General features: G+C 34.6%; 1 protein-coding gene across 3 annotated transcripts in view; it reads left to right on the top strand.

Annotated features, from left to right (window-relative positions):
- The window catches only part of TSC22D1 (TSC22 domain family member 1), a 136,223-nt gene that overhangs the window by 22,483 nt on the left and 94,996 nt on the right, over positions 1-18,744 (top strand). The window contains exons 2-3 of one of the 3 annotated variants that reach the window (XR_002644707.3): positions 9,227-9,397; positions 10,226-13,312. The exons of 1 other annotated variant lie outside the window; for it this stretch is intronic. Coding sequence is in view for 1 of the 2 variants with exons in the window: in XM_022574887.3 (XP_022430595.2) it covers positions 9,227-9,314 (88 nt within the window). In the remaining variant the exon portion in view is untranslated. Of the gene's footprint in view, positions 1-9,226; positions 13,313-18,744 lie in introns of those variants that run through there. One more of the 3 variants, XM_022574887.3, reaches the window with a different exon arrangement.

Raw genomic sequence — 18,744 nt, 5'->3', positions numbered from 1 at the left:
AAGTATATACCAAGCATATACCATCTGGCAGAAGTTTAAGAACATATTTTGAGAAGTATAGCACTGACATATTTGCAGCCTCATTTAATTGGCCCTGTCATTGTGAATGGTTTGCAGATCTTAGGGATGGCCCTCATACGAGTTTACTATATTCCTGGGGGAAATCTAGTTAACTCCATAAACATTCAAAGATAGGGAAGCTAATCAGAATTGGTTCTATGCTTTCATTAGTAAAATATAGAAATTTTACTAACTTTGTTTTTCTTATGCTTTAGAGTTAAAGCTTGACATTGCTAACAAAGGAGCCAATTAAACAGTCTTATCTCCCGTTTATCCATTTCCCATGTTACACTTATTTGAGCAATGGAATAAGAAAGGAGTACCGAAAGGGATGTCAAATTCTGAGAAAAATTGAAGTCTTCTGGGGACTAAAAGGATTTATCAAAGGAGTGAAGAGAATGGGTATTGGAGATGTTCCTGAAGATGTATTAGTAGATTAAGGTCTTTTTGGCTCTTTTGGGAATGTCTTTGAAGATAGACCACCATAAAACTGCAGGAAGTCAGAACTTTTAGAGTATTAATACTAGCTGCATTCGGCAGTATCAGAGATTTGATTCAAGTTTTGAAGGAAGAACGGAAAAAGGTTTTTTTCCTACTCAGAAATACTGTAATCTGGTATTCTGAGTAAAATTTAAAGGAGTGCCTTATTAAAACATGTGAAGGAATATACATGAATTTCATTTCTTCGAGGAGGTATGTCCACATTTGTCGTTTTCTCACTTGCTAAATTGAAAACTTGAGTTCTGGTAGTAGTGGCACTTTCAAGGCCTTAACCCAAGATCTGTGATGGCTTTACAAAGTTGTGTTGATAGCCCATACAATGGTAACTAAACTTCATGTATCTGTTTTATATCAAATCATATTTCTTAAATTGTTGATTATTGATGGTGGTGATATTCTTTTCCCTTCGTACCTTTTCACCATATTCTTTTTGGCAGTATTTTCCTTTTCAAGACCTGGATTGTGACTGTAAAACCTTATTTACAAAATGTTTGGAAAGTAGAATCGGCTGTGAAAGCTGTGAAGGGTTGGTAAAATCCCAGGATTAAAGGTTTGTTCCAGGATTTAAATTTAGTATATAGCATATCAGGTTAGGCATTTTTTATTTTTCTGGTTTGTAGTTTCATTACTGTGTAGATACTAACTACCTGATGAGTATTTGACAAACACAGGCTTTCTTAGTTTCTGATGGTTTACTGACATGGGCCCTGAAGTTCAGGATGCCCTCTCTCTAAGACTTATGGATGTGTTGGCCTTATGACTTCCTTTTTGTCACTGCAGGTTCAATGGCCAGACAAGTTATATAACTTAGAATAGGGTAGATTAAAGGTGTTATTTGTAATTAGATATTTGTCCTGTCTTTTCAAAAGCCTACCCCATTTTATTGATAAAGAATTTGAAAGCATACTGTTCTTGTATAAAGTGCTGAGTGCTTCTGATACCATACTTCCATTGAGATGAGTGTATTTATATTGATTTTTATTAGACTCAGGTTGGGATGAGGAAGGGAATGACCTTCCTTTGATTTTGTCTTTGTGTACAGAAGAATTTGAGTAGATATAGTGAAAGCTATCTGTAAATAATATTTAAAATATATTAAAATTGAGGACAACTACAACGTCCATACTGAATATTATACACTCAGTGACAAACTAAAGACTGTTCTCTGGGTAGCAGAATTGAGCTCTGAATTAGTAGAGAATAAAATGCAATTTGTTATTGCTAGATCATTATTCTAATCATGCTTGTAACAGAAATGATGACTTAAATTATAGAAATTTATCTAATTTTTAAAGTACATTAAGGTAATTGAACTCATTAAACTCTTTGAGATTTTTATACATTTAAGAGAGTATCCTATATATTTATTTGTTAGGCAGGTCAATAGATATGTGACGTATAAACTAGAAATTAAAATTCTGCATTTTGCTTTTTTGTAGATACTTTAAAGATGAGAGGAATTTTGGATTACCTTTTCAACAAAGTTTTAGATACAGGTCTTTCAGTTTCAATAGAAACATCTGTTGTTCCTAGATATTTATGTTGTTGATATTGAGTTTTGCTGTATTTTATTTCTAACTCTTACTGCCTTGTCAAACTTTCCTGGGTTGATAGAAATGGCAAAGCAAATAACTGTCAACTGATCTATGTTTAAATGAAATAGAAGGAGAGAATTTCAGAATTCTACTTAAAACATTTAATCTGGCATTTTATCATATACTAAGTATTTTGAAAGAAAATAATTGTTAATCAAAATAATATGATTTGGAAAAGTATAAAATTAGTGAAAACTGAGGATCTTGGAGACAAACTGGCTTTTCAGTTTTCTGCTCTACAGCCTACTAGGTGTGTGATCTTAGCCGAGTTACTTTACTACTTTGTGCCTTAGTTTCCTTATCGGTAAAACTGTGATGATTGTACTGTATATGTCATTGAGTTATTGTGAGGATCGAATGAAGCAGTATATATATATAATGCATAATATATTGCTGTATACTAAGCTCTCAATAAATGTTAACAAAATTAAAAGTTTATGTATGAATATTGTAACTGATTTTATAAGTGAAGGTATATTATTTGGGAGTTTTATAATTTGACTTTTAGCAAAAAAAAAGTTAGAGGGATATTTATGGTGCTATAATACATTGTTTCTTATGGAAGTTTTTAGGGAAAATGAGCAGAAAATTTTATTCCTTCCATTTTTATTATGCAGGAATAAAAATTCATACATGGTAATTTATTTTTATTTTTTTATTGGAGTATAGTTGCTTTACAATGGTGTGTTAGTTTCTGCTGTACAGCAGTGTGAATCAGCTATATGTACACATCTATCCCCTCCCACCCCCGCCAATCCCCCCCATCTAGGTCACCACAGAACATTGAGCTGAGCTCCCTGTGCTATACAGCAGATCCCCACTAGCTAGCTATTTTACACATAGTAGTGTATATACATACATGGTAATTTAAATTTGAAGACTTTTTAAGCCACTAACTCTATTATATGTTTGCTTTAGTCTAAAGTTAATTTCCACTCTAGTTTAACATAAACATAATTCAGTTTTTCTCTTTGTAGGAGAGAAGATATTTTTTGATCTCTCATACTTTCTTCTGAATCAAAGTTCTCTGTATAGAGAACTATTTATCAAAGAAATTAAAAAGCATAAGCAAGGGCTTCCCTGGTGGCGCAGTGGTTGAGAGTCCGCCTGCCGATGCAGGGGACACGGGTTCGTGCCTCGGTCCGGGAAGATCCCATATGCCGCGGAGCGGCTGGGCCCGTGAGCCATGGCCGCTGAGCCTGCGCGTCCGGAGCCTGTGCTCCGCAACAGGAGAGGCCACAACAGTGAGAGGCCCGCGTACCGCAAAAACAAAAGCATAAGCAAGACTGTCACCATCTGATTACTTTTTTGATATTAGTACAGAACATAATGCTGTCATTTCCACTAGAATTAGTTTTTAAAGAAAGATCGGAGTGAACTTTCTATCAATAAAAATTGTAGATTTATATTTCTTCTCAGTGAACATTCCATAGGTATGTCACATATTCAGAACCTTTTGTTTTATATTTTTAACTTTATTTTAAAATAAATTTAGACTTAACAAAATGTTGCGAAAATAGTACATAGAGTCCCCATATACCTTCACCCAGCTTTTCCTAATATTCATAGAAGAAATATAGAAATCAGAAGTTAACATTAATACTAACCAATCCGTAAGCTTATTTGCATTTTGACCATTGTCCATTAAATCACCCTTTTTTGGTCCAGGATCCTATCTAGAATTTTACAGTGTACTTAATTGTCATGTCTCTTTAGTCTCCTTCAATCTGGACTAGTTCTTCGTTCTCTTTGCCTTTTGTAACCTTGACAATTTTGAAGAGTACTAGCTAGTTTGAATATTACTTAACTTGTGTGTCTGATGTTCTCTCTTGGTCAGATTGAGAATTATATATTTTTGGAAAAGATTCCACTGAAATGATGTTATGTCTGTGTCAGTACATTATATCAGGAGTTACATGATATCGATTTGTCCCATTACTGGTGGCGATAAAAGATGATTTGGTTAAGGAGGTGACTGCCAGGTGTCTACACTGTTGATTTACTCTTTTTCCCTTTGTAAATGATAAGTGTCTTTGGGGAGATATTTTAAGACTATGTAAATACTGTTTCTCAAAATATTTCCACTGATTTTAACATAAAATTATGTTCACTAAGGTTTTCTTTGTTTCAAGGAACAGAGCCTTTTTCATTCAAAGGAGGCAGTGGTCAATTTAAATGTTTCTGTGTTTAGTCATCTTGACCCTGAAGTTGCCTTTTTAAAGGCAACTTGATTCTGAATTTTTTTTATAGTCGATATATATTTTTATGATTGCCTTTTATCTTTTATTCTATAGAGCATTAACTACTCTAAAAATGTATTGTGCATTTTCTTTTTTTTTCCTGTTTTACTTCCTCATCTTATAGTCAGTGGAACATGAGGACATAATTGGATTAGCTATTTTTTTTTTTTTTTTTTTGCGGTATGCGGGCCTCTCACTGTTGTGGCCTCTCCCGATGCGGAGCACAGGCTCTGGACGCGCAGGCTCAGCGGCCATGGCTCACGGGCCCAGCCGCTCCGCAGCGTGTGGGATCTTCCCGGACCGGGGCACGAACCCGTGTCCCCTGCATTGGCAGGCAGACTCTCAACCACTGTGCCACCAGGGAAGCCCAGGATTAGCTATTTTTTTCTTTTCTATCTTTGAACAAACACTTGACATTTAAACCTAGTGGAGTAACTTGAATCCCAATAACATTTCGGGATAGTATCTTTTCCAAAAGGATGAAGAGAAAATATAGTGGTAAATCTTGGAATTTGGTTAGATATTGATTTCTTAAAACAATCTAATAGGGTTTTTCACTTTCATTACAACTTTCTTCTCTGTTAGGTAATTGCTTTCCATGCTGTGCATTCCTTAAAGTTCCAGGCTTTCTTCCTTATTTTAGTGTTTATAAGGTGTATCCCATTTGACAGTATATACAAGGTTCTGGTTTAGATAGAACCTTTTCCTCCAGAGTCAGTACAATACCGTGGCTAACTAATTCTGAGCAAGCTGGGCTTTGTTTGTCTGTCTGCTTTTTGACAAGATCTCTCACTTTTTAAAATTGAAAAATTGAAAAATTGAAATTGGGTGTTCTGGCAATATCCGGTTTGGTTTTTTGTTTTTTACTAATTTTAGGTCTGGAAAAGAACATTAGAAAATCTATAACGGGTGTTGTAATTTAGCTAAAATTTGTGTCACCTCAGGATAATACCTTTGACGTTTCTGCTGATCATATTTAGAAATTAATCCTAGTAGCTGATGAGCCCCAAAAGAGAATCCATGGAACTAATACACTTTCAATAGTTTTTATTTCTTTTAGGATAAGAAAGTTTAACTTTAGATACCAGCCACTTGACAAAATTCTGCTTACTTTCTGTTTCTTGACCGGTAGACTTCGTTCATTTGTAAAACGTTTACTGAATTTATTTAATTCGGTGTATAGTCTAGGGGCTGGAGATGCAAAGACTCACTGCTTCTCTTAAGGATATTCTTTCATTTTCTTCTTAATGCCATCTGGGGCTGATCTGGACACTTGGAGGGATTTGTGGGAAATTCTTATTCTTTTTAGAAGTGCCTTACAATTAGTAACAGTGAATGATAAAAGATGAATAAGAAAAAGATATTACTGTGTCCAGTTTAGAGTAGTAGAATGTTTTGTTTTATAAATAATCTGTAAATCTATAACTTAATAATTCCGACTTCAGATTGGTCTTCTATAACACAAGTGAATAGAAATCATAGTCTTTGTAGAAATGTGTTACCTTCAATTTCATTGCTTAAAAATGATCAGGTGTAGCTTTCCCTCTTTCATTGATATTAGAAACGCTTAAAAGTAATAAACAGTATATGCTCATTTAGTAATTTAGTATTGAGAACAAATATTGCAAATAGTCTAGTTTGTACATTTCGGGAGAATTTCTCAGAGTGGTATTTATATATAAAATACTTAGATTGTTTCTGATTTGAATGTGACTTGATTTTCAGTAAGAATCTTTAAACTTTTAAGTATTAATGGAAAATATTAAAATCGTAGATGAATAGACCTTCTAACACCTTGTTTGAGTTCCTTTGTGGCATTTCAGCATTGCTGATTTTATTAGCTTTGGTTTGGAATTTCTTCTTTAGTGGTTGAAATGCAAGCCCTGCAGTGGAGTAATTTCTTTTTTCCCTCTTGAAACATCACGTAGAAGAATGCTGTATACTGAAACAGAATTAGGGTAGGTCCTACTATGTCATTCTTGTGAGCCTCCATCAGTAGTAGTCTTGCAAAGGCTGTCCTTTCTTGTTTGAATAATGATCTCATTTTGAAAGTGCCTTTACATTTTTCTACATAAGTGATATGATACACTATCTAATCCACAGTCTTCATAGATTATTAACTCCTGAAGCAAGAGAGATGCAGCTGTCCTCAATGATTCAAAATAATTTCTATTTAGGGAGATTTGTTTAATTTTTTTTTTGAGTATGAATATGTTGAATCCACAAGTTTTGGCATACTTCAGGCAGAGCAAAGAAGTTATATCCTGAAAGTAATCTGACTTGGGAGAAGTTTATAAGTGGATCTATTATTTCTTCAGCCAACTCTCATATTTAACTTACCCTATAACCTAACCTAAGGACTTTTTTTTTTTTTTTTTTAAATCTAAGTTTGTTGCATTTTTAATTTATATACTCTGTGGGGTGTGGTAAATAAGTCAAGGGTTTGGAGCTCCTACTGAAGGAGAAATTGTAAACTTAGACCATTATTAATCTGAGCAAGATACGATTTCTTCGGAGTTGTTTTTCATTTTCAAAGTGAAGTGGGCTTCTGAACTTAAATTACCAAATAATTCTGTTCCATAATGGAATGCTCCCCTTTTGCCTGTATTTTCAATCAGATATATTGTTACTAATTAGTATTTAAGAAATGAAGGAAAACTGGGAAATTTGGAAAATCATATCTTGTTTATAGTTTCTGAATATATTTTAAACTGTATCTTAATCAAAGTAGTTAAGTTTTACTTAGATCTCGTTCATTTGGGAGTCTTTAATAATTTTCACGGTTTATATTGAAATATTATTAGATATGAAAAAGAATGATTTGTCAAGAAAATTGATTAGAAAAGGCTGGAGGATGATTGTTTAATAATTTTAAAAGCACTTTTGTAGCACCTGCTTCCACTGTATAGGTCCAATGAAAATAAATAAAATAGCTCTGATGTATCAGTTTTAAGCTCTTTCTCATCTGTTAAAAAGCCACCTCTTAAGAACTCCAGCTGTGGAATACTCTGCTATTGGATTTGTGAGTTTTGGACCCTTGCAAATACCTAGTTAGATTGTATTTCTTGAGACATTCAGTATTCAGATCTTTTTCTTTTTTGTACTCCTTTCCTCTTGCCGTCCCTCATGTTCCTACTCAATGTGATTCTACTGCAGAATACTGTTTAAAGACTTCAGGATTTAAAATCTGTTGGAAACTTACAATGGAAAATAGCTGCCTCGTAGGCTCATAGCTTTTGTAGTTATTTGTTTGGTAGCTCACGTTGGATGGCGGTTTCACCCCCTTGACTTCTTTAGATTTGTTTTTTCATTTCTTTGCTTAAATTCTGGAAATGACAGATTTGATGGTTAAATTTGTAGGTTTTCTTTTCTTAGTCCAAACTGTTTACATTTTTCACTTGTAGAGACTTGAACATATTCCTAAAGTACAGAAGGGTTATTAGCTCATTCCTTCATCTTCAGGCTTTAAAAAAAAAAACATTTAGTCTAACTGTTGTTAGGTAATGGAATAACCATTCCTTTTCAGCTGCTGGCATATTTCCAAACTGGCTGGCAGAGCCAGGAGGAAATGAAGGCATTAAAAACTAACTTTGGTTGGTTGCCACCTTCTTAGTGCTGAGACTATAACCTTTGTTGGTTGATTGATAGAGAACAGGAGAGCACAATCCTCGTTCCACTAACAGGTAAGGAACCCTTGTGATGACCAGTTGGTGTGAGAGAGACATTATTTGATAGCATTTTTTCTTAATTTATCCCCAAATATAACACGTCCCTGAAGTCACATAGCGTGACTGCCTGCGTTCCATCCAGCAGGAATACGCAGCACCCTTCTGTTTAGAGTGAGATCTGAAATTTAATACTCATGTATCACTCTGTACCACAAAGTATAATGGATCTGTTTTCTACGGTTAAAATTTATCCTGCAGTCCCTGTAACTTTAAATACCTATCTGTCTGTCTTATTCTCCTTTCAGCTTTTCCTTGCTCAGATGCTGTGTCCTTTGAACTTCCTTCTCTTAGTTACCTAATCTCTATAATAAAGTAAACTATTTTCCAGTATCTTTATCATCGTCTGTTATTTGGGTATATCTTACTGCTTAAATTTCTGCATTGTAGCCATTAATGATTATTTCCTGGTCCTTCTTGACCCCAAACCAAATGATCATATGTTTGAAAAAAGATTTTTAGTCTGTATTGCCTGTATCCGCAATTCTGCCCTCCCGCTTTTAAATATGAGTGCTTGAAGAATAAATCTTTTTCAGTGACAGTAGTCATAGCTTGATAAAATTCAGATTTCGTTTTATATTGCTATAATATGGGACTGTAGTCTGATTAACTCTTTAAATTACTGAAAACTTAAAAACTGAGAACAAATCCAGCTTCTTAGACAATTCCCAAGGTTTAGTGGTATTCCTGTTAATATGCTTGATTATTCTGTTTCTACTTTGCAATCCGTCTTCTTCTCTTTGACAGAAGAGTTAATTGGGACTTCCTTGATATATCTGAGGTCGAGTGCCTTTCCCTGTCCCTTTAAGACAACTGATCTTGTTTTCCAGTCCTAATTGATCATTTCTGGATTTGGTCTTCCACTTGAAGTTGGGTGGTTTGTCACAGAACATGTTACGGCTTAGACCAAAATAGGTCCCTTCTTAATAGTGACTGAGGAATGAATCATTTGTGGTGACAGACTTCTAAAATTCAAATTAAGAAGGCACTAAGGAAAGTATGCCCAAATGTAGCTCCTTTTTATCCTGAGGCTAAGTCATTACAAGCTCAAATGACCAGAGAATGTAATTTCTTAATAAGAATTTTTTCTTAAATCTATATTCAGCTCTCTATTTCAGTGCTTCTCTCCTACCAGAGGTGCAAGGAGTGATCCTAGAACCACAGATACAGCCAAGACCACGGAGAGCTTTTGACGTCAGGGGTCCACTTTCTCCACTGAACCCTTGGAGGCAGAATATCCAGCTTCTGGAGAGAGTTGGGAAAGGATAATAAACAAGTGGGTGCTTTCCATTATTTACTTGGGTTTATTTATAGATTGGAGTGTCCTTCCATTGCCCATTTAATTCTACTGTTAAACTCCTTGGGTTCATATAAGAACCAAGTGGGGCTGCAATCTGTTTGTTTTTCTAAGAATGCTAACTAGTGCCCGTTCAGAAAAGAGACCTAAAATTTATTTTAATTTTCTCTCCAGATAATTAAAGCAGTGGGTGATTTGGGGGCACTTGATTTGGTGAATGCCTGTGTAGTCCACAGGAATTTTTTAAAGGAAATATTTGCCCATTTTAGCCTTTACTGGTATTAGTGGACTTCTAAGTGCTCTTTTATATTCCAGTATTTAAGAAGTTTCTTTATTTCGTCTTTGGGCAAGCTGGGCATCTGAATTCTCCTAATTTACACAGTCTGATGTCCAGGTGTTATCCTACCGTGTTAGTGAGAACTTTTTGGTCTTTTTCCTACCTCAAACTTTAGGACTTCAAATTAAGTAGATCTTTAAACAAGATGCAATGATAGTACCATTATGGTTTTACTGTCAAGTCTAGGCTTCATTCTTTAATAAGATACATATGAATGAATATGAGTTTCAGGATATAACAAGGCAAACGAGCCTTTTCCTAGATTTTCCCCATGGCATTAAGATGGTTTTCTCTTAGTTTCTTTGATGCCAAGGGTAGGATTTGATTCCAGGAAGTTCTTATCACCTACAGTGGGTAGAACGTGAAGTTGGTGCCTTTGGCAGGTTTTCATTTCTCCTTGGTGGATCCCTTCTGTGACTCCAGGTATCTTGATAATGGGAGACCGGTTTATTTGTTCTCTAATTGCCCAGATTTCTTTCAACTGGTAAACATCATACTTCAGCAAAAGGAACTCTTCTAGCAGAGCCTTCATGGATGATATCTGTCACACATGCAGCAGCTGCAGTTTGGAAGGCAGTGGTGAACGGAGCCATGCATTATATCTAGAAGACACAAGGATGAGAGAGCCACCTGATCTTGCCATTGATAAACTTTAAGATTTACTCTGGTGTACTCTTGATCTGGAAACGGAAAGGCTCAAATAATGACGTAATTTTTTCAGATTGGAATTTTACATGGCCATGAAAATAATTCCTTTTTATTCAGAAGACTGAAATAGAGGAAGCATGAGAGACACCTTTCTTTAAAAAGCAGCTCTCTGTATCTGTTTCACTTAAAAGATTTGTGGGATTGAAAATCACCTTAATGAAGCAGGCAGACTTTTTATTTTTTAGTAGTCTGGGAGATCCAGAAATCGTAATGAAACTGTCTTTTGTTGCCTGACACTGAAAGGAACTAGGAAATATAAAGGGTGAACTTCTTAATTACTCCCAAATTACTTTTAATATTAGGATGCACTTTTTAAACTTTTTCTAGTCTTGGGCCTTATTCTTATTTGTCAAATCAACAAAGATTCCAGCATAGGAGTAGAGACGTCTTTGAGTTCAGTCTTCTAAAGTAGTAAATACCTGTTAAACTTGAGGTATCGTTCTGCATTGCAGGCGTTCTAAAGTTGAATGATAACTGAAAAAAAAGAGGTATTTTATAGAGCAAAAACAATTAGTAGTAGTAGGATAAGCCTCTATGTGTGAATAAGTGTTGCAAGATAGTTATCCAAACTATCGATAAATTGATGGCAGTAGTGATCAAAATGCTTTATTTCTCTTTTTGGTATCTATTTAACTGGTCAGTCGAAAGCTGTTAAAGAAGTTTTTAAAAGTTATGCAATGCTGCCAGTTTGTTTTATTTGGTATAAATTTTAAGAATAGAAATTCTAGAGATAATAATATGGAAGCATCTAAATGGCTTAGGAATCTTAAAGGTTTTGGAAACCCACATTGGCTAGATTATAACCTGGCCTTTAGTCTTCTCGGCTATTTGTGAGGCCTTGTTTTCCCCTCATTTATTATAAATAAACTTTTGTATGTACAGTACTTAAAAGTAAATTTAAAAGATCAGTTTGAACTAAAATTTCCCTAGAGAGCTCTGAATTCCCATAAACAATTACAGCTTTTTACTCTTGATTTGTTTCTGTTAAAAGTTAGTACGATAGTTGTTACAAACACACATAAATTAAAAAACAACTACTCACTCAACATTTTAGAAAGAACTCAGGGAACTGAAAGTGAGATTTGCTTGGAAATTTAGTTGAACTCTTTGAACCACAGTACAAACGAGTTTATGGCCTGTGAGGTTATTATTAGCCTTCTGTTTCAGTTTTGAAGAAGCGATTTAAACTCTTAATCCCATTAATCTCATGCTTTGATTAAATTTTAGCTTTGTTCCTTAAAGTGTGCAAAAGAAATGAAGTGCATTTCTATTCATCTCATGCCACTAAAAGCTATTTAAAAGTGAAACTTTATGTATATTAATGTGAACTGATGTGTTTAAACTTTTATTTTGATACATTTTCCTTTCAGATTTTTAAATATTTCGTGTCACAATATGCAATCCTATATTTTTCAGTGTTTATTTTATGGATATTACTATAAGCTAATTTTTTTCTAGAATGACTAATTGTGTAATATTTGTATTATGTGATCATTTGAAAAACTAATAAATATTTTCTCCGTAAAAAAATGCACTTACTGATAAATGGCTTATTTTTCTTTCAGGAGTAGAAAATGGAAACTACAACAGTATTTTTAAGTGTATTTTAATTTTATGTGTCTTCCTCTAAGTATTTCTGAATATATATCCTATCCTTGTATATGTTAAACTCTTTTGAGAAAAAAAATTATTTTAAACTATTGAATTAAAATGATTCTCATTGGGTCACCCAGTGCCAAATGTAGGAAATAGGTGATCTATTTAGTCTATTTTTGCATTTTCCTGATTAGCTTCATCTTAGCTTTGTTTCCAGAATTGGATTGTTTTAGATGCCGTTTTTGTATGCCAGTTTTGCAAACCATTAAAACTCTTGAGCTAATATCATAAATATCAGGAGTAATATGGTCACATCTTTTAAAGTGAGATCTTGATAAACAAAGACCCTCACAAAATAGCATACAAGAGACAGTTCCTCTATTCAGAAAAAGAATATTTGAAAATAATGGCTGATTGGAGAGCTACCCAATTTGTGGGTGCTGTTAATAGGAGAAGAAAATGTTTTATATTTTCATGTTCTCCTTGAACAACTAATTGTAGGAGGGGAAATCTTAGAGTCTCTTGCTTTTAACCTTATCAAAACAACATGGAAAAGGATAAAATTGGGTTTTAATGATTCTTGTCTTTATATCTACATAAACCTAATCAAAGCCACTGGAACAATTTACCTTTGCTATGCAGAGTCTGCTAGAAGCAAGAGGAGATTTCCCTTTTGATTTGAAGAAAACTCATAAGAATGGACTCCTAAAATTAAAAATGAACATTATGATAGGGTCCTAAGCAAGAAATAAAAGTTTGATTAATGACAATTTGCGGATTAAAATGAAAGAATTTGGCTCCCTGAAGAAGTTATACTCTGAAAAATGAGAATTATAAAAGGAAATTATGATTTAGAATAGCTACTGTATTTGTGGGGGGTGGTGGCGGGAGAGGAGCTAAAATTCTTGGCTTTATTAGTCTGGTAAGTTTGGGAAAGATAAGTAAAGATTGTGTGGATAAAATTTTGTTTTTAGATTTAAAGCTATTAAAAGGTTTGTTTACAGACATAATGTATTTCTATGGAAGATGGAAGGCTGTATTTTCCTTGAATACAAAAAAATTTATAAGTCTTAACTGTATGTGTATAGAAGGGTAGGGTTGGGTTAAATAAAAATCTTGCACTGGAAATTTCAAACATATTGTAAAAATAATGGTGAAATGAGAGTTTTAAATAATTTTCATTACAGGGACTTTTCCCTACACTGTCAATAGCTTCAAAATAAAAACATCACAGAATGTTGAACATGGCTTTATCTCCGAGGTGTAAGAACGTAGGCTTATTGTTTCACCATGATTCATGGGATTAGCTATAGGAAAAAGTTTTGTTTTGTTCTTTAGTGAGGAAACAGTTTTTTTTTTTTTAACATAGCTTCTGTTTTAAAAAAGGTAAAGGTAACATAAGCAGTGTGCCTGCAAAGTACTGACCTTGTAGCTTATTGTTAAATATGTGCACAGATCTTACTGTATTTTGCTGTATTGAAACAATTGAGCAAAATGTCAGTGCCTAGATGTCCTAAGCGATTTCTTGATTTTTTAAAATTCAGGTATTTTTATTTCCCATTTAAAAAAATTCACAGTAACGTAGTCCTGAAATGTGAAAGATTTGTGTTTCCAAAATAAGCACATAGGTGCTCTTTAAAGTTTTTTCCCACTAAATGTACATCTAAGGTAATTAGATCACTGCAGTAAAAAAAACACTAGGGAACTATGAAGGGTGCATCGGAGTTTTCAGGAATTACGATCAAAGGGATCTCTACCCAAGAGGTAAGGTATGGCATAGGTAGAAAAAATGTTCAAAATGTGTTCCGTGCAATGTCTGATGATAAAGTAAACTACAACAGATATCCTTTGATTTTCAGACAGATGTAGAGTTAGGAAAATAATTTTTCTTAAAAATCTCTCTCAGAGAAGAGCAATGGATAAACCACAGATTTGTTTTTGCATGACTTTGGAGTGCATTTAGAAACAAGTATCTGCAGACATTGTACCCTTTTGGTACCTGGCCTGAATATATCCCGTGGCATCTCCTACCCTTACTCTCGTAATGTTTATGATCCATATTTAATTTAGTATTCCTTAAGCCCTGAGAACTGTTAAAATATTGTACTTCGAATGGAAAGTTGAGTACAGATTCCTTGAGGTTATTGCCTGGCTTCGTGTTTGCTGTGTCTGCCTGTTTTTGTTCAATGAAACCTAGAATTTAGAAAACAGTAGCTGTACTGAGTAATTTTAACTTCGGTTTGAGAAATTCGAGTTTTATAAACTTACACTGTAATTCGGGAATCTGTTATATTAAGGATTAAGAAATAATATGTTGGCTAGTATATAAAGTTGTTCAGACAAGAAAGTTATACTGTTGTTCTGTAAGGTATATTAAGTAGGTTCAAAGAATCAAGTGTTAGCATAATATGTAGTATATCTAGAAACAAAGGAAAATGCAGTACTCGGTACAGGTGAGCTAAAAAAATGATTTAGGATTTTTTTCTAGAATTACACTACTAGTATAATTTACTCAATAGATGGCAGTATAGAAAACAGAGTAACCTTCCATCCTATCTTTTTGATTCTTTTTATAAGGACATCAGCTCGTGGACATTTGGCTTTTATTTAAAATAGTTTGCTGTCTGTCCTGCATTTGCCTTTATGCAGAGCAAATGATCATATTGCTATGATCTAGAGACAGCACTCACTACAGCGGTGAGGTAGCCGATTCCATGTTCAGGGATGCTCTGATGGTAAGAAGTTGACCCAGAATATGCTTCCATGTCATTTTTTATTTGAAAATTACCTTAGAAATTAGCTAGATTAGCATCCTTATCTGTAAAAGAAAATATGTAAAATTTTACGTACAAGATAATTGATATCTGGGAACAATACATGTAATTCTAATATCACATAGTTTATTAAAGGTCTGCTGTAGGATTCAAGTCTCTTGACTCCAGGCTCAGAGATCTGTACTTAACTGTACTTTATTGCCTCATCACGTTAGTCCTAGTTCTGGGCAACGTGGAGTATGACCTCATCATGTTAGTCCTAGTTCTGGGCAACGTAGCGCGAGTCTGATGCCCTTCAAATATGATAGCCTTCAGGTATCTTAAGATGGCTGTTATACTCCATCAATTCCAAGCGCAAGTTTCCCGCCCCCCCAACAGATTAAGCACACCTCCATTTTATTTTTTGCTCTTATTCATGTAGCATGGTTTTGAAATCCTTAAGAGTTTTGTCGATCTCTGAACATGCTTCAGTTTATTCTTAACGTGTGACACTGAACCAACACAGTACACGCTCAGCTTATGTTTAGCCCTGTGACTCATACCATTTTGTTTATCCTTACGTATTTAGCCAGTCAGATGCTTAATTTTACGAGATTCTCTTGGACAAAAGAGTTACACAGTGATATACAAAAAATTTTGTTTCAAAAAGTTAGGCCAGTACAGACTAATGTGCACAGTTCAGAGGAGAAGAAAAAAATTCACTCAAGGTAATAGCTAAGACCTTGAGAAAGCAATCAAAGAAGTACCATCTTCATTTCAATTATTGCTTAATTTTGACTCATATAACTATAAATTCCATATTAAATGGCTTGTGTAATGTAAAATGTTATTTTTCAGGTTGTCCTTAGTAATTTAAGAGGAGCCAGGCCCTCTGGAGCTAAACTGTTGACACGGCACTGACATTGAGAAGAAAATGAACTTGTGTTTAGTAACATAATTAAAACTAGAAAGGAAAGTCAGTGCTTCAGTGGAGAAGTTTGAGATACACCCCGAACAGCTGAAGATGGTGGAGAAGTGGCCCTGGAAGTCTGGGAGTGTGACCAAAATTCTAATGAAAGCTCAGTCTGTGTTGCTTCTTGAAATATAGTGCAAATACTCAAGCAACGTTGTTTTGGTATAACAGTGTTTTAAGTTACCAGTTAAATAGCTTTTTCCCCCCAGATTTTAAATTGAGCCCCAGGAAGACACAAGGTGTTTATTTAATGGTTGCATGTACCTTTAGGGTATGCGTACCTTTGTTTGAGAAATACTGGTTTGAGACAGGTTGTGTTCTACCTTACCGGAGTTAGAATTTGGGGACAAATGAGGGAGAAAGAAAAGAACAACCATTTACATGCCTACTCTGTGCAGCTTTTGCTAAGTGCTTTACATATATTTATCTAATTAGATCCGGTTGACCTATGAGAAAGGTAATTTTTTATTTTACACACAAAGATGCTGAAACTCAGAAGCTACAACGCCTGCCCAAGGGCACATAATCAAGCAACGAAAATGGGGTTTAAAAGATTTATCAAAATCTAAAGAATTGTATCACACCATTGACTGTCAAATATCTTTGCCAAAAAGAATGCATATTCTCAGGAAAATTTCACATAGAACCTCAGTGTTTAAAGTAGATAAAAGGGATTTTTGATTTAATATGCATTTTTTGAGAGTAGTTTTACAGAAAAATCGACCAGAAAGTACAGTCCTCCCCCTGCCCCCCCCTCATTTATACAATTTTCCTTACCATAGTTTGCTCTATTGTTGACATCTTGTGTGGTGTATTTTGTTACAATTAATGAACTAATACTGATGCATCATTATTAGTTGAAATCCATAGTTTACATTAGGGTTCACTCGTGTCATACAGTTCTACAGGCTTTGCCATATACATAATGTCATGTATCATAATTATAGTGTCATACAGAATAGTTTCACCTGCCTACAGATGGTGTTCCACCTATACTCATCCTTCCCTTCCCGCCCCTCCCCACCTCTGGCAATCTGTAGTTTTGTTTTTAGCCTTCTCAGGCTGGTTTCCTTCATTTAGCGATATACAATGTCTTTTTGTGACTTGATAACATATTTCTTTTCATTACTGAATGGGATTCCATCATATAGATTTACCACAGTTTGTTTATCCATTCATCTTTGAAGGACATCTTGATTGCTTCCAATTTTTGGCACTTATGAACAAAGTTGCTATAAACATTTATATGTAGGTGTTTGGAGGACAGATTTCAACGCATTGGGAAAAATACCTAGTAGTGAAATTGCTGGATCTTACGGTAAAGCCTGTGCCTAGCTTTGTGAGCAACTGCCCAGCTGTCTTCCAAAGTGAACCAGGACTATTTTGCCTTCCCACCAGCAGTGAACCAGAGTTCCTGTTGTCCTATCTCCTTGCAGGCGTATGGTGGTGTCAGTGTTTTGGATTGTAGTCCCACCGATAGGTGTATAGTTGCATCTTACTGTTTTATTTGCAGTTCTCTAATGATACTATTTTCCGTCTGTATATCCTCTTCAGGGAGGTGTCTTTTCAGATCTTTTGCCCATTTAAAAAATCAGTTTTCTTTCTGTTGAGTTTTAAAAGTTTTTTGAATGTTTTGGATATCAGTCCTATACCAGATAAGTGTTTTGCAAGTATTTTCCCCTAGTCTGTGGCTTGTCTTCATTCTCTTAACAGTGTCTCTTAGAGAGCAGAAGTTTAAAATTTTAATGAAGCCAACTTCATCAATTTTTTTTCTTTTTTCTATTTTGTGCTTTTAGTGGAGTATCTAAGAACTCATTGTCAAACCCATGGTGACCTAGATTTTCTCCTATGTTATCTTCAGGAAGTTTCACAGTTTTGAGTTTTACCTTTAGGCCTGTGATCCATTGAGTTAACTTTTGTGAAAGGTGTAAGGCCAGTGTTTAGGAAAAGACTGTCCTTTTTCCTTTGAATTTTCTTTGCTCCTTTTTCAAAGGTCAGTTGACTATATTTGTATGTTTCTGCTTCTGGGTTCTTTATTCCGTTCTATTGGTCTGTTCTTTTGCTGATACTACACTGTGTTGAATACTATAGTTTTTCGGTATGTCTTAAAATTGGGTGTCAGACTTCTAACTTTGTTCTTCAGTATTGTACCTACTATTCTAGCTCTTCTACCTTTTCATATAGACTTTAGAATCAGTTTGTCCACAAATGACTTGCTGGGGTTTTTATTGGGATTGCATTGGATCTAAAGATCAAGTTGGGAAGAACCGACATCTAACCATATTTAGTCTTCCTATCTGTGAACATGCAGTTACTCTCCATTTATTTAGATCTTTTTGATTTTTCATCAGCATTTTGTACTTTTTCCTCACATAGACACATTTTGTTAGATTTATACCTAAGTATTTTTTTTTTTTTTTGGTGCTAGTGCAAATGGTGTATTTTAAATTCCAGCTGTTTGTTGCTGATATATAGGAAAACAACTTTACCTGTATCTTGCAACCTTGCTATAGTTGCCTACTAATTGCAGGTATTTTTTCCTTGCTTTAGGGACTTCCGGTATACACGGTCATGTCTTCTGGAAACAAAGACAGTTTTATGTTTTCCTTCTCAGTCTTTATACCTTTCACTTCCTTTGCTTATTGCATTGGCTAGGACTTCCCACAACAATGTTGAATAAGAATGGTAAGAGGGGACTTGCTTGTCTTGTTCATGATATTGGGTGGAAAGCATCTAGTTTCTCACCAATACGTATGATGTTAGCTGTAGGTTTTTTGTAGATATTCTTTATCACATTAAGGAAGTTCCCCTCTAGTTCCGGTTCCTCAAAGGTTTTTTGTTTGTGTGCTTTTTTTTAAATCATGAATTGGTGTTGACTTTTGTCAAATGCTTTTTCTGTACGTATTGATATGATCATGTTTTTTCTTTAGTTTTTAATGTTTCTAATTGATTTTTGAAT

This window comes from Delphinapterus leucas, chromosome 18 (genome assembly GCF_059928025.1).
Source record: "Delphinapterus leucas isolate spDelLeu-1000000601 "Yukka" chromosome 18, BTC_Dleu_Yukka2, whole genome shotgun sequence".
In the NCBI taxonomy this organism is placed as follows: Eukaryota; Metazoa; Chordata; class Mammalia; order Artiodactyla; family Monodontidae; genus Delphinapterus; species Delphinapterus leucas.
Note: the sequence above shows the minus strand (reverse complement) of the source record. Positions and strands in the feature narration are given on the sequence as shown.